The sequence below is a fragment of the Chenopodium quinoa genome, unplaced genomic scaffold (assembly GCF_001683475.1).
Source record: "Chenopodium quinoa cultivar QQ74 unplaced genomic scaffold, ASM168347v1, whole genome shotgun sequence".
In the NCBI taxonomy this organism is placed as follows: domain Eukaryota; kingdom Viridiplantae; phylum Streptophyta; class Magnoliopsida; order Caryophyllales; family Amaranthaceae; genus Chenopodium; species Chenopodium quinoa.
Genome location: NW_018743285.1, coordinates 494,891 through 512,147, shown reverse-complemented (window position 1 = coordinate 512,147; position 17,257 = coordinate 494,891). Strand labels below are relative to the sequence as shown.

General features: G+C 30.4%; 1 protein-coding gene across 1 annotated transcript; it reads right to left on the bottom strand.

Moving 5' to 3' along the window:
- Positions 1-7,949: 7,949 nt before the first annotated feature.
- Positions 7,950-9,709, bottom strand: LOC110735650 (60S acidic ribosomal protein P3-like). The gene is made up of 2 exons (XM_021915837.1): positions 9,391-9,709; positions 7,950-8,339 (listed from the first exon to the last, which is right to left on the bottom strand). Exons 1-2 carry the CDS (start codon positions 9,586-9,588, stop codon positions 8,178-8,180), a joined length of 360 nt encoding a protein of 119 aa, XP_021771529.1. The 5' UTR covers positions 9,589-9,709; the 3' UTR covers positions 7,950-8,177.
- Positions 9,710-17,257: the final 7,548 nt, after the last annotated feature.

The window sequence follows — 17,257 nt, the reverse complement described above, 5'->3', positions numbered from 1 at the left end:
AAGCTTTTTTCACATCACTTAAGTTCCAAAAAAGTTAATAATTAGAGAAATATCACTCAAAATTCTATGTAAAAATTCTACAACAATGAAGATGATGATTAACATGGAAAAAATTGAGGTGGGAAAAAAGGAAGGCTTGAATTTGACACGAAAAATGAAGATTTTCGTGCAAAAATATTATGTAAATTCCGTAGGATCATATTGCTTGCATGTCATAGGCCCTTTATTTTCAAGATATTAAGTGCACTATAAAATAAATTGGTAAAGAGGGATTTCATAACTTCAAATTTGATGTTTGTAAAACTATAACAAGGGTTTGGTATTTATTTATTTTTTTACACAAATTGTTGATTAACTATCATGCAAATAGAGAATTGATATTACAATTTTAAGCCACTTTTCCTACAATTATTACTACTAATTTATAAAATGTTATAACATGTTAAAAGATGATGAAATGAATTTATTCAAGTGATTTGTAAAGTTTTATATAAAACTAATAATTTAAACACAACCCGCGCGTAGAACGGGTCCAAAAGCTAGTTATATATTAATAACTCCACTAGTAACCCAATAATTTAAAAAAAAATGAAAAATGAAAAATATAGTTATAAGCTTAAGAGCAACTCCAATGGTTGCAGCTAACTAGGGACTCGTCTGCATTTTTAATTAGTCCCTAACTACTAGCTTGACCATTGGAGCTAGATATGCAATTAGCTTGGCCAACTAATTTGCTGAAAAATACTTGTCAAAAGAAAATGCTAAAAGTAAATTAGTAATTAAGATAAAAATAATAAATTAGTAATTTAAACACTTAGCTAATAATAGCTAGTCATTGGGACTCAAACTAACGAGAAAGATAATTAGCCTAAAACTTATGTGGCATGACAAGCTAATAAAATATAACAATTAGCTTGTCATTGGAGTTGCTCTAATAAGGAGTGCATATATATAAGATTGGGAAAAAAACAATGATAACTTAGCATTAATTACACCAATACACGTGTGTTTTTTTGTCATTAGTTGCCAAATTTATATTGCACGGGGTAACATTTAAGAAATTAAATGTATTAATGTTTATATGCAACTCTCGTAGTGATTGTATATATTGCATTAGCCTTAATAAATTGGCGAATTTTTAAGAATAAAAAAAGGTTTGGATTTGGATGTTTGCAATTAAGACTAGATATAAACTTAAAATTTTGGTAGAGCACAACATTTAATTTAAATAAAATCTCCATGATCCTTGGAATGATTTTTTTAACAAAACATGGTCCTTGGAATGATTGTATTTTATCTTTGTATGCTTTGAATTCGATGCTTATCATTCAAGTCTTTTTCTAATTACACATGAATAATTAATACACATCTTTTTCCTTGAAAAAAAACTTTCTCGGTTTTTTTATACTAACAACACATCTTTTTGGCATACTATTTGAGGAAGTGATTAGACTAAGTAAACATACAAATTAATAAGCAATAGAATTTAAACCGTAATTACTTATCATTTTTTTCTTATCGGTGGTAATATTTTGTCAATTAATTTTTATGTTTAATTACCTAATCTAATATCTCCCTTAAAATGTGCGTCAAAGTGGTGTGTTGCAAGTAATATAAAAATAGAGAAAGTATATGTCATTGATACCTTTTATGCTTTTTTTTCGTGAAAAAATATGTCATTACATAATTAGTTCAATATGGTAAATGCAAATACGAAATAACACAAATAAGGTAATTTCTTTAATCTGGAAATGAACAAAATTATATAAATTACATAATTGAAAATATACACATTAATACAAATCTAATAAGATGTGGACTAACTACAGAAAATGAAAAGAATATTAGAATTATCCCTTTGTTTCAAAACAAATGTATGTGTTACTATACATGACATTGCACTGAGTTTTGGGAAAGCTTATTTGTATTATATAATAAAACCGATACACATTTTGTATACAAAAACAATACAGAGTACTCATTTTTCAATTGGTTAGCTATAAATTACATAAGTGCAACATTCTTTACTATTCTTCTTTCTATTACCCATTTTTCAGTGTTTAAATATGATTTAATAAGTAATGTTAAGAGGGTGGGGAACACAGTTGCTCATTTAACTATTCGCTCTTGTTCCCTCAATGGGGAGGAGGTTGTAATGTTTGCCATCTTTCGCTCTTGCTCCCCCAGTCCTCCTTCACTTTTCTTTAAAAGATAAATAATATATTTCATTTGTTTTCTTTCATGTAAAACACTCTCTTAAAATAGAAATATTACAAAAGTTAACTCAAAATAAAAACCTTTTCTTACAAGATTACCATACTACCCTTAATTATTAAACCAACTATGACCCCATTCCATAATTATAACTTCAACCACACTCCTCCTTAACCCCTCAATGCTTCAAACCCGAGAAAATACAGGTTCATTAGCCTGATATTGGTATATAAGGGGATATATAAGTCATTTCACTTATTTATTTTGGAGCAACTTTGTAATTTCGTCCCTTTCTTCCTCCCTTCTTCCTCCTCCATTACATCTATCCCATTTTCTTCCTCCACACAAGCGCAACTTCACAGCAGCGTCATTGATCACCAAGTGGTTAAAAATTCTGTCGTGAAGAAGATGCTTCCCCTGAGGGATTAATATTGCCCTACTTGACACTCTTAGTTATTAGGGTTTCACTTTGTTCCACCGCGAAGCGGTGTTGAGGGCTTAAGGCCATTATTGTTGAGGAAGGAAGAAAAGGAGGAGGACAACGGGGGAAGAAGAAGAAGAAGAGGAAGACCCGAAGACGAATAGACCAACAAGAAGATGGGGAGATGGTGGTAGTTATGATGGGTTTCGGGTGGTTGAGGTTGCTGTGATGATGGTGGTGATTATGAATATGTGATGGTGGAAGAAGGGTTTGTTTTATTTAATATATATATATATCTGATTCTGATAAACTAGGGCAGACTTTTCAAACCCCCCTCCCCCACACACCATGTCCATCATATCTACTTGCTTTATCACAAATCGCCACCATCACCACTACCACTACCACTACAATGCTACTAATATCACCACCACAGCACCACTACACTCGTCGCTCCTCCCAAAACCACCACCACCCTCATTGCCTTCTCCGAAGCCACTGTTCACCCTCACCACCTTTCGTGGAAACAACACCCACCTACCCTACTTTCATCAAACTAGCACCCTCACCAACCTAAGAAATTAACCCTCTCCAAACCCACCACCAACAAAATTTACATAAATTTAATTTATGGCTGGGAGTGAAGGATAGCTCAATGATTAGAGCTTTTTTCTTGGTTTCAAATTATACTGGGATCGATTTTATCTCTCTAAACACCTAAAAAAATTATGGCGGTCAAAATTGGACACGAGTTATGGATCTAAAACTCCTATGGTTTAATTTGACCACTACAATATCAATTTAAAAGGGGGGTAGGGGAACACGAGGTTAAAAAAGAGAGAGAGAGAGAGAGAGATTTTTGTGCCAGATTCGACCAAATGCGATTGGATATGTCGTAGTGGTTGGTCGTGTGGCAACGTAGTATTTTTCTTAATACTTGTATTTCGATTATATTGAATTGACTTTTTTTTTGCTGTTACAATACCAAGAACCATAGGTACGGCTGGAACGATGGTGGTTATGGCATGATACAAATTACGTTAAATGTTGGGTACAAAATGCATAGATTACTCCAACACTTGAACCTAGAAGTAAACATTAAACTCTACCATAAGTAATTCACATGCAAATTTCTCCTTACTACACTAAAGAAAGATGCTACACATAAACCTGGTTTATGTGGGGTAGACATAAACTTCCAATAAGATGCCGCCACATCATTGCTAGCCAAAAAAAGGAAAGGGAAAATTAGGAGGGAAAACTATTTGGGTTTTGGCACCACAAAGCAAGGTTCAGCGAGAGATATAAGTTAGGTGCCAAACATGCATTTAATGCATACTAATCCCACTATCGTGTTACTAAACAATTATATTATAATACTAATAAACAGAATTTGTTACTGGAAATTAGAATGTCCTAGTCAGAGTCATTAATAAAGAGAGAGGTTTTCACAAAAATTGAATAATATATCATTTGATAATAATTCTTAAATTACAAATCAAAAAATTATTATAAAAGCTTAAATTTTATAACAAAACTTAAATTCAAGTAGCAAAGATTTGAATTCTAGTTGAAAAGGGTTAAAATTAAATAGTGTAGGGTTGGTTATTTTACCAATATTAAGATTATGCAAAAATAAATATTTACAAAGTAAGAATAACTCTCTTCAAATGCTCAATGTTGTTTCAAACATCTAATACTAACGACAAGACTTGAGTTGAAGGGCTAAAATAAAGTATTGAAGGGTTAAAATCAAGTAGTGGATTTCCTCAACAACCAAAAATAAATAAAATAAAATAAAATAAAAAAAAATAAACAAATAAATAGTGGAGGGTTAAAAAAATTATCAGTTAAAATACAAAAATAGTTAGCAGTTACTAATACATACATCATTTTGACAAAAAAAATACATAAATATGAAAATTAATTAAAAAATATATTAATAATAAATCTTAAAATTGTCCAATCTTTGTTTATTTTTTGTAAGGAGATTTAATTTCTAACTACTCTTCGTTTTATTAAAAAAATTGTTTCTACATCTTCGTTAGCATTATTAGTATGGTCTCATTCCTTAATATTAATATTAGCTAATTTATTATTATATGACACGACAATTATTAATCTTGTAATTTACTCCCTCCGTTTCAAAATGATCTTTTCGCTTTTCATTTTTTGTGTTTCAAAATTATCTTCCCACTTTCTATTTTTAATTCTTCACTTATCCTCATTATTTTCCCATATTTTCCTAATTTCAGTGGTACTAATTCAAAAAAAAAGGCCCAAATGTACTTTACTCCATAATAATAAGTGGTTGCTATAGATGGTTCCATTGTATTTCAAATGTACTTTATTTCATAATTCTTTCAATTTCTTACCTTTATTTACACAAAAGATTCCACGTGAGAAAATTATTTTTAAACGGATCGGAGGATTTATAATAATAACTTATGATCAATTGTTATTTTTTTAAAGTCAAATTATGCTCCTCGGTATTAACATTAGATAATTGTTAATTATAAGATAATAATAAAATTATTAATCTTGTATTATACAAATACTACATCTTGATCAATTATTTTACAAAAAATTGATATTTGCTAAAATAAATATTTACAAAGGAGTAACTCTTGAAACATTCAATTTTTGCTTCAACCACCCAATACAAATGATAAAACTTAAATTGAGGGATTAAATTAAATAGAGAAGGGTTAAAATCAAATAGTAGGGAGTTAAAAATAATTAACATTTGGAATACAAAACGTAGTTATCGGTTACTAATAAATATAGCGTTGTGTGAAACAAAAGTTTCAAATTACATATTTATAATAAACTATTTTTTTTTACTATATTTAAGAAGATCTATAACTAATCTTCGTTTTATTATCCTTTTTCTCATCGTGTAAGGAGATAACTATAATCAATAAATTATTCATTCATTATTGTTTGCAATACTAATATGATCTTATTCCCTAATATATATTAGGTAATCGATTATTCCAAGGCACAAAAATTATTAAACTTGTAATGTATATATAGTACATTGTAGATATACTAACTCTCGATCAATTGTTATTTTTAAAAATGAAATGATGCTCCTTAATAATAACAATACAATTACGTACTAAATCTCGATCAATTGTCTTACCAAAAAGTGAAACTACACTCCTTACTAATAATATTAGATAATAATTGATTATTAAAAGGCATAACAATTATTAATATTGTAATATACAAATACTAACACTCGATCAATTGTTATACCAGAAAGTGAGATTATGCAAAAATAATCATTTACAAATTAAGTAATAATTATTGAAATACTTAATGTTTGCTTGAAACACACAATACTAATGATAGCACTTGAGTTGATGGGCCAAAACAAAATAGTGAAGGTTTAAAATAAAATAGTGGAAGGTTAAATAAAATGAAATTGGAATACAAATAATAGTTATCGGTTACTAATAAATATATCGTTTTATCAAAAATTAAAATAAAAATGCAAAATAAGTAAAAGTTTTTAAACATATTAATAATAAAACTTAAAATTTTTGAAACTTTGTTTACTTCTTGAAAGAATATATTCGAAACTTGAGATTTAAAAATGCAAATAATTAAATTTTTTAAAACATATCAACAACAAAATAGCGGGATATTCACTATGTTAACATCTTGATACATTATATTTTTATAGTATACACCACCATTATTTACAAACTATAATATAGAATTTGAATACTATTTAAATAATTGTTGTTACTGTAATATAGTTATTGAAAACTATTTAAATAACTGTTGTTACTAAATAAATAACAAACTTACAATCATTACAAATCGTTTTATTTTTAAGATTTGGCTCATTTTTTTTCTTTGTTTTCACAATTTTGATCATCATTTAATTGACTCCAAACGTTTTATGGATTGGAAAGCTTGATCTTTGGTTCTAATTAAAACTGAATATTAATTTCTTATTAATCTGTCACCTAGATAATTCACGGAGTTTATTGTGTTGCCATTATGAAGCATCCAGTGTCCATATTCTGTTACTGATCAATAATCTAACTTGAACAAATTTTTTACTTTGATGTTTAAAATCTGGGAAAATTGAAGAACATTGGAAATAACGATATTTCCATTCACATAGTACAATACGTTTCGATTGAAAAGCTATATTGTTGGGATGTAAATACAACATAATTTGTCTTCAAACCAATTTAATAATCCTAAAATCAATAAAATGAAGCTAATATATGAATAATCTAGAAAAAGAAAAATTAACATTTTTCTTTTTTAGTTTTGTTCATAAGATTTATACCAAAAAAAAAAAATCACAAAACAGATATGAAACAACAAGGATAAAGAACAAATAATTTAAAAAAATGTACAACAAAACATTGTATATTCATATCAATTTCTGAAAAAAAAAAACCAAAAAAAAATTAAGCAAAAGATGAAGAACTAATTTTTACAAAAAATATAGAATAATATGAAGAACATTAGAGGAGAGAAAAAATTGGACACAAAAAATTTCACCCAAAAAGAGTGAGATGGGAATTTTTCACTAATTAGATCGATAAACTATGTTTGATTCGTGAAACATTATATTAAAATAAAAAATAAAAAAATAAAAAATTATAGAAAAAATCAGAAGTAAAAAAAAATTTAAGAACATGAAGAACATTAAAAGAGAGAATAGAGAAAAAAAAAATCAAACTATATAAAATTTCATCAGAAAAAATTAGAGGAAAATTATTCACTAGTTAGATAGATAATAAAGTTTGATTTGTGAAACATTATATAAGAAAATTAAATTATAATAAAAATTCAAAGAAAAAAAAATAGAATTCAAGAACATGAATAACTCTAAGAACATTGGAAGAGAGAAGAGAGAAAAACCAAACAAAAAAATTTCAGTCAAAAAAAATGAGAGGAGAGAATGGGTGGTTGGGAATTTGGGTGTAGTGAATTAGCCTTGAAAATAGATATTTGATTTAAAATTTCATTTGAAATTTAAACAAAGCAAACATCGATTACATTATGCCATATAATTGATTTATGTCTGACCCACATAAACCAAGTTTATGAGTAGCCTTTACCCTACACTAAATTAGTGCAATGTAGTGAGAACATAGCAGACTCTAAATAATCCTATATTCCTAATTGCCAGATCCCCATGTTTCTCAAAATTAGCTCCTGAAATCAATCACCGTTTTATCGTAATAATCAAAGGTAAAAGAAACCCTACAAGGCTAGAACGAAAAATTATTAATGAATTATGACTTAATCTTAGTTACTAAGTAGTAGTACTATGGAGACGTCAAAAGACATAAATATGACATATTATTATCATCAAAAGAATTAGACAATACAATCAAAAGACATGGCAATAACTGTATTACCAGTTCCAAACAAAACTCTCAGCAAATACGTTCATCTAGTATACTGATTACTGAACATCTAAACAAAATTCTAGTACTTAGGAACACCTCATAACATTCTGACATGCCAAAATAGAGATGTTACATGTAATTAACAGTTTAACACTCTAGTCAAAGAGTGAGAAACCCATATCCTCATCCTCACTTTCCTCCTTCTCTGGCTTCTTCTCTTCCTTAGGTGCCTCTGCAGCAGCTGCTCCACCTGAGGGAGCTGCTGCAGCTGCCCCTCCACCGACAACTGCGGCAGCAACAGCTCCACCAATGATCACCTGGACCAAATCAAAAAAAGAATCGAGCAGTGTCAGACAACAGCCCCAGCTGAATCACAACTCTAAACAAGAGTAACACAAGATATATTAGGGGTCACATCATGTCGTTCAGTAATCTCATTTACTAACCTTGTTTAAAAACTCAAAATTACATTACATTATTTAGCTATGATACTAAGACTTCAATCATCCATGTTTGACACCAAACTATGGAACGGTTAATTTCAATATGGACCAAAAACATGTAATAAATTTTCATAAATTGGACGAGCAAAACACCTCTCACTATAAACACATTCATATACCAATGCATATGCCGATATGCGTACAGCTTCAATTACGATACAGGGCAGCTCCTATAAACTTATAGGAGAATGTCAACTATTTCTCTTTCCAACAAACTGCTAGGTTAAGTCATCACAATGAATGATCAGGTTGATCATTAGACTAGCGATCAAACTAGACACTCCTTAACTAATTGTAAGCCGTAGCAAACGAGTAACCCTCACCATTATAATCATGATCATTCGGATCAAACCAGGTCTTCAGGACAATCAAATTCAGGTCATATAGCAACTCCGTTGATTAAGACATGATCAAGTCATTATCAGATCAATTTATGATTAAGACATGGAAAAGTCATTATCAGATCAATTTATGATCGTTTAGATTTATACGTTCCCTAAATTATATTTCCAATTAGTGTTTGCTACTTAATTTCAGTCGGTTCAAATTCAGATCAGATTCTTTTCATACCAAACCCAATTCAAGTCACTACGAGTTCACATCTTCATCAAACTTCGGATCAGATTCAAATCAGGTTCGAATCAATCCAATTACCCAAATTCAAATTCAAATCTAATTCAATTTCACAAATCAAACAAAAAATAAATAAATTTACGAATTTACATAAACTCAGATTCCAATTCTCCAACCAACAACATAAATCCAGAAAACAAAAAATCCAACCATAAACAATCAACTCTTAAGCAACTATTCAAAACCCTAAATTAAATCACAAAATCTAAGAAATTATGAGAATCCGACAAACCTGAGCAACAGCAGAGGAAGGAGTGATGTAATTGAAAGAGGATTGAACAGCGCCGGAATCACCGGAACTAAGGGCGGTTTGAACGAGCTTCCTCTGAAGATCGAAGGTGGAACCAGCGGCGGCTTCAAGGTCGCCGGAGTGTTGCTTGGCGGACCAACCATCGCCGGATTTCTTGCAAACGAAGGTGTATACTCCCATTCTTGACTGATTTGCGAAGAAAGTTTAGGAGAGAGAAAGTGAGATGGAGGTAAGATTAGATTTTGAATTACGGCTTTCGAGGAAGAAGGAGAGAGATCCTATGAGTAGAGTTTTATATGTAGTAGAACAAAACCCTAGATTGGTTGATTTTTAATTAATTGATTTTTAACTTTTTTAGAGTTTTTTTTTTTTTTTTTTTTTTTTTTTTTTTGGTGTGTGTTTGTAAGATGTTAGGGCTGTGAAGTTTAGCCCAAATTAGTTTTATGTTTCATGGACCTTTTTATACATCAACGAACATGGTCCATTAAATATGGAATCAAAATCGAACCAAAAAGAGGTCGATGGATATAAACAAGATTTCAAGGTACAATTTGCACCCTTTAGAGGTTGTAGCCATGACTCATGAGCCCATGAGGTGGGCTTGCTTGATTGTCATCGAACTTTAAAGCATGTGGTGTAGTCCATATTACATTGTCTCTATCAGACCGTTTGATAGCCGATAATAAATTGCTGTAGCAAAAATGAATTTTAAGTGTAATGTAGTTTGAAAACGTATAATTTCTGTAAAACACAATTTCATCCCAAGATTTTGTTTCCTTGGCATTAGGTGGAAATGGAAAGTACAAAGAAAATTAAACAATTTAAGGGTTATCTTGAGTGATCATGGGAATAAACATTGATTTTCTTTTGAAATTTACATACAAATTCATTTTATTACATTGTTTATAATTGGTTGCCAAACAAGTTGTGACTTAATTAGCTCTACGATCTTTGTTATGTTAGAAGAGAGATCTTGTGGGTTCCTGATGGCTTCAATTGCTTCAGAGCAATCTGATTTGAGCATTTCATTTTTTAACTCTTGAGGAATTGTTCAAATCTCATACAGGATTGCATAACACACTGCTTGTTGGGGATTTAAGCGAATTTTCTTGTGGTTCCCTATACTTCCAGCGATTCTTGATTTTTCAGTTTTTCAAGCTATTGCTACTCTTCATTAACCTTTTGTCTTTATTTTCTTTTCCCACGTTGCATCCTATTACATATCACAAAAGCGATAGTCAATGTGCAGCTTGTGAACAATGTGGAAAACAAAGTGTTTAAACAATCAGAAATAGATATATTAGTTACTAACATAAATATTTACTCTAAACATGCAAAATGATTTACAATCTTGAAATGTAATTGTTGATACCAAAATTTTATTTAATTTTAGGTGTTAAATACATATAAATAAGGAGATAATAAGTACACCATGCAAAATTACTAATAAAGTAAACCACATATAAGATTCAGTTATTTGAAGTTACTCAACCCCTATAAAATATCCATGTAACAGAACCAAAATTGACACCCTTGCACTCAAACGGCCATATCTTAAAATCGACAAAAGATTTTGACCTAATTCTAACGGAGTTGGAAAGTATACTTCAAGATCTTTCCAATGATATATTATATGCTTTATTCAAAGTTACGAATAAAAAGTTATGGAAGTTTTTAAAAACGAGTAAAATCTAACAAATGTCTAGCGCCACGGTACATTAAATTTTCCTGTGGTACACATACTATTTGCACGACACCTCTTTTTCCGCCTTTTAGCCTATAAATACGACCCTAATTCTAGGTTTTCAAAGAAAGGACAGCACAATACGAGCTGAAACATACAATTTGAGCCTTTGATCATCATTATACCTATTCTAATCATCGTTTTCAAGCAATTTAATATCTGTTTGCAATACTTGGAGTTTTACTCATCAACCTAGGCGTAAAAGGTTGAATATATAAGAGTTTGGATAAATCTAAACTTTATTTTATTTAATTTAATTATTTCAATTCAATTTATATTTTTTTAATTGAAGTTATTAACAATTTATTAATGATGTAGCAACTTAAAGGAGCGTGCGCAATGTAAGTAATTAATTTATTTAATTTCTTAACTTATTTATTTTGCTAGTATCATGTTTAGGTTTATTATTATGATTTGGATGCTTTGACTAATTAATATTATGACGTTGATTCCAATATTTATGCCGTACTATTTTTATCACCCTTTTTTAATTACGAATATGTAATTGAAAATCACCCCTAATAAGATAATTTGGACAACCAGTTTAGGTTCCCTTTTATTCTTGTGGACTTAATAAGTGATCACAATATTTAGAATTTTATGTGTATTAAATATTCAACCAACTTAGTAATATTAGTTTGGACCAAATTGAACTTTGTTTGTATGCCTTTTAAATCGCAAAGAAAACTTTTCACAATATGAATCGAGTAAAGTCTAATACAGGCAAAGTTGACTTCTATGACTTAACTTTGTACCATCATCCCCAATCCTTTATCCGTGGTTCGTAACCATATGGATTTATTAATCTCATGGACTATGAATGGGGTGTAACCTTTATGGATCAAATCGTGGTTGCCTTCCAGTTTGTCCCTTTTTCGTGGTTGCCTTTAATGATCCATGAACGGCTTATAAGTTCATTAAAAGACTTGTTGGCGGATCCCTACTTTTTGTCCATAATCCTATAATATCAAATCTCACTTTCTATGATTGCCAAGCATATTCACAACATGCTTAAGTAGGCACAATTCAATTGATGCCTACAATACTCTTTCAAATCTTTGAGTTAATTCTATTGCGATTCCAAGTCCATTTTTCATTTTAGTTGATTATTGTCTCTGATAAGAAACACTGAGAAACACGAGTTTTAAACCTTAACACGGCCAAGAATATACAAGCATGAGCTTACATAAAACTTTATTAAATTCCAAATCAATCAATCATACTTTTTCATTAAACATCATCATGTATTTATAAGCTAAATAATTTAACCTAAAAGTCGTATATAACAAACTAATACAAATATCCTTAAAAAAATAATAATAAAAAATAAAAACTAATACAACGCAAACCGAAAAACTAATCCTAGCTTGTAAAGATAAAGTTTTACAAATATGATCTTTAATACTAATCTATAATCTAGTAACCGAATTATACTGACAATTATATCTTAATTAATTAATTTCGGCCACCTAACTAACCAAAAAAAAAATCAAAATAATAAAATAAAACTAATAACGATTGAAAGTTCTAAAATAAGTAAGATTTTCCACAATCAATACGCATCAATAATGAAGAGTAGAGAAAAGGAGTAGGAAAACAATATTTAAGAGAAAGAACTAAGGAATATCAACTATAGAAGAGATAGAAAAACATTAGGAAAGTAAGAAGAAAAAAAAGAGCAAAATTTAAAGTTACAAATGATATAAAAAAGAAGAGAGAGAGAGAGAAGTAGTTGAGATCAGAGTTAAACAGAAAGAGGACATGCCAGCTTTTCAGTTACAAATGTTCATGATTCTTATATGTGGGCTATTCACACAATATAGTCAGCTATACGTAAGAATTTGTGAGAGGACGTCCTATCAAAATTGAAATCTCCTACTATTCAACCCAATAACTAGCCCGAACTAGCAAACAAAACTTCCTAGAAGTTGAAGGAACATTTTTGGTGTATTACTATAGGTATATATAGGTAGCTGAGGAAGTTATAATGCATAACAGTTATGTAAAACTAATTTTACATAAAAACTTTTTCACCTCTCAGTATTACTAATGTTACTGCTCAATAATACTATTGACAGGTGTTCAATACTACTAGTTGGAGCATCAAAGGTACTACTAAAAATGTTTAGGTAGTACTTTATCAATTACCTCTTAGTAGTACTTTTAATTTGTTACTATTTACAAAATTGTCACTGATATGTATTTGTTTGTGCATAATTATTATGCCTTTAAACTCCCTCTAGGTTGGTTAGGTTGGTATATTGTGGCTTATGTTATGAGAGGAAGTACTCATGCAAGTTTGTCATATATTGACTAGTACAAAACATGGCAAAATTGTAACTGAAAAAAGTGGGATATTAAAATATTAAAAGTACATTAAAGAGAAAAGAAAAAAAAATAAGGTGATGTGGATTTCACGTACTTTCAGTCATATTGTCATCACGTGAAAATTAGGGGTACGTATTCGGTTTTCGGTTTGGATTTAGGCCAAATTCAATCCGATCTGAAATAAAATTCGATTTTTAATTTTCAAATCCAATTCAATCCGAATTTCTTATCAATCCAATCCGATCCAATCCAAATTATAATACGGTTATTTGGATCCGATCCAAAAATCCAAATTAAAATACATTGCAAATTTTTAGGGCCTAAAGTGATTATAAAAATAAAAATGAAACTATAAAAATTTTAGTCTAGAAAACATAGTTGTACATGATTAGTACAATTATTGAAACATAATTTTACATGATTATTTTAAACAATCCTTAGTTGTAAAAGCATGATTTCATACTTTGGTTAATTCGGTTTTTTGAATCTAAACAAGGTCAATCCGATCCAATCTGAAAATTCGAATTTTCAAAAAATTTCAATCTGATCCAATCCGATTTAGAGTTTGAATCCGATCCGAATTAATAATTTGGTTTGGATTGGATTGGATTGGATTGGATTTCAGTTTTTATCCAAATTATGGACGCCCAGGTGAAAACAAAGGAAAAAGTGATAAGGACCGTACTCTAATTGTATAATTTGAAGTTTATTATAAAATACTATTAGTTGAGACAGACACTACAAGAGGGGGGTGAATTTTATGTGAGTTCCTAGTGACTATTTTTGCGAAATTAACACAGAATATAAAAGGAACTTAGCAAAGCACACAAGATTTACGAGGAAACCTTCCAGGGCCCAACGGGAAATAAAACATTGACCCTCCCAGGGATTTCAAACACCAAAACAATCCACTATAATAGGACAAACTCTCTTAGTTACAACCTATTATAATCAGACTTTTACTCACAAGTTCCTGACTGAACTTGCTACTCGATAGGACCCTATCCTACCAAATATAAGTCCCGGACTTAGAATCTACTTGACATTCCCTGAATGTCCATTCTCTCAGCTTCAATCTAGAAGCCTATAATCTGTTTGGAATAAGCTAAACACTCACCCAAACTAAAACAATACAAACTCTTTGACTCTAATATGTGATAGGAAAGCTACACATGGGATCCGAAACTAATATGACAAAGTTTAGACTTGGTAAACTTACACTTTAGAGCTCTCTTCATATCTTCACGCATAAACTCACAAGTTGTGTAAATTATGAATTCTACTTTATATACAAGAAGTATTCGTATCAAAGTAGGGTTTTCAAAAAGATAGAAATTATAAAACTACCATTTTCATAAAACACGTTTTTAAGTAAATCATTTGTAAAGAAAATCTTTTTAGAAAACTTATCAAAGATATAATTTATGAAATGAATGATATTTTATAAAACCGGTTTTCACACAATAAAGTCTTTAGAAAATCTTTTCATAAGATAAAACTTATCCTTTATAAATTTTCCATTTATGAAGCTTGCCAAGCTTTGTCACGCCTTTAATAAATTTCATGCATAAAAACTTTCCTAACATATTTACAACAATCCTTAGAAAAATAAACTTAAAATAAACTTATATATATTAGCTGGATTGTCTCGTCAATTGTTGTAAGTTAAGGATACTTGGGCTTTACGCAGACCAGGATTAAGATCTTATTGTCCTTCACTCTCCACCTCCTTGATGGAACTTCATAGGCCAAGTTCTTATGGAACTTGGTGTCTTCACGCAAACCAAGTCAATCTTCTCAACTTGCTGTCAAGTTCCTGTTAGAAAACTTCTCTTGGTGTTCCTGTTAGGGGACTCAGTAGTTCCATTAAGGAACTCTTCTTTTACTTTCTTTAACTTTCCGTGGAGTCTCCTTGGGTCTTCATAGTCAGGTTACTCTTTTACTTCCAAAATCAACTTTACCTTTTCTAGTTACAACACTTAGAGAAATCACATTAGTTGAAGTTTGTTTTTATTCATCATCATCAAAACTCTTAAGCTTCAACAAATACCATTGGAATTTTTTTAAGTACTATTGAGATTGTATTTAGTACCACCGTATTACAAGCATACACTGCTATATAATACCAATATAATATTGAACACTCCCTTCGTATTAAAATAAGTTAAACGTTTTGACTTTTTGCACTATTAATCTAACCTAACAATTTTGACCCAAACCCGATGACCGACCCAAATGAGCCGACCCATGACCTGAAATCGACCCAAAAAACATCGATCTGAAATTGACCCAAAGCTTGAAATCTACCCGACCTGACCCGAAAATGAAGTTGACCCGAAGTGTTTGACCCGAACAAACCCGATACTTGAAATCTCCCGAACTAAAATCTATATACTTACTAAAGCGATACTTTTTTTCCCTTCAAAAGAATTATAATTCCGCCTATTTCCTTCTTGTTTTTTTTTTTTAATCACCTCCTATTTTTTGGTGCCATTTGTTTGGTTAGTTTGCTATCCAAGTTGGTAGGCGTGTCGCGTACCTATCAAAAATAACCTAACAGACCAATACTAATGTAGACTGGCAAGTAAGGGTCGGATCCCAAGAGACTAAGGTTCAAAAATAATTAAATAGACTCGAATTTCTACTAAGCAAGAATCAATTATAATCAATAACTAAGGGTCTAAAATATAGGAAAAATTCGAAAATAAACTAATTAAGATGATTAAATCAAGCAATTAAAAACATCCAAGATCTAGTTTCACCACAACTATTATTGATGCAATTGTAATTCTACCCTTAACATATGAATTGGGAAAAGTAAACCCTAATAATTACCAAGGATCTCTCTCGAGTATCAATGGCTTCCCTAACATACAATCAATCCTATTCTCATGGTATCATGCATATTAAAGACATTAAACACATTACTCTCACTTCCCAATTATCAAACCCAACTACTCTCGTGTTATGAATCAAACCCTAAATTGATTTACTCAAATCCGTTTATACCCAACTCTCGCTGTGATAAAAACAATGGAATAATCGCAATACTATAGTTACGTCTAACCTAGCATTGGCATAATCACAATCAATTTAGCAATTCAATTGTTAAAGTTATTAAAGAATTTAAAGATTTAATTCATGCATCAATAATAATAGGGCTACACTAGATCTTGAATTAAGGAATCTACTCACACATGATTAAAGAAACAAAAACAATAATAAATAATGAAAACATAATTAAATAACAAAGGATGAAAAATAAATACCAAATCTTGAATAAAATTGAAAGTAGAAAGCTTGAATCTTGAATCTTGAATTACAAAAACTTAGAAAAATAATGGAGAACTAGTTCTTAAGGAGAGAATAATAAAATAAAATAAGGCTTAATGAATAATCAAGAAAAACAAGGCTAAAAAGTATTTATATGAGCCTAAAAAGATAAGAAAAACGGTTAAGCCTTGGCGCACAAGAATCTCAGGAGGCACGGACGTGCCTCTCCATAGGCACGGACGTGCCTAGTGGGGAGGCACGGCCGTGCCTACCTCTAAAATGCCATTTTCTTGACTTTTCTTCAATCTCCAAACTCCATGGGCTTTGACTTACTTCGTGGATCTATAATTCATCCAAATTAGCTCCATTATTCCTGAAAATCATCAAAAACAACAAAACTACCCATAAAAGCATCGGATTATCCAAACTAGAGCAAAATACGCCAAAACGGACTCAAATACTCAACTAAACTAACAAAACTAACTAAAAACCAACCAAATAATA

Bases quoted from the DNA above. Each gene is read 5' to 3' on its own strand.
- LOC110735650 (XM_021915837.1), bottom strand. From the start codon at position 9,588: ATGGGAGTATACACCTTCGTTTGCAAGAAATCCGGCGATGGTTGGTCC. The intron at 8,340-9,390 runs GTTTGTCGGATT...GATTTGGTCCAG, and splicing joins CTTCCTCTGCTGTTGCTCAG to GTGATCATTGGTGGAGCTGT.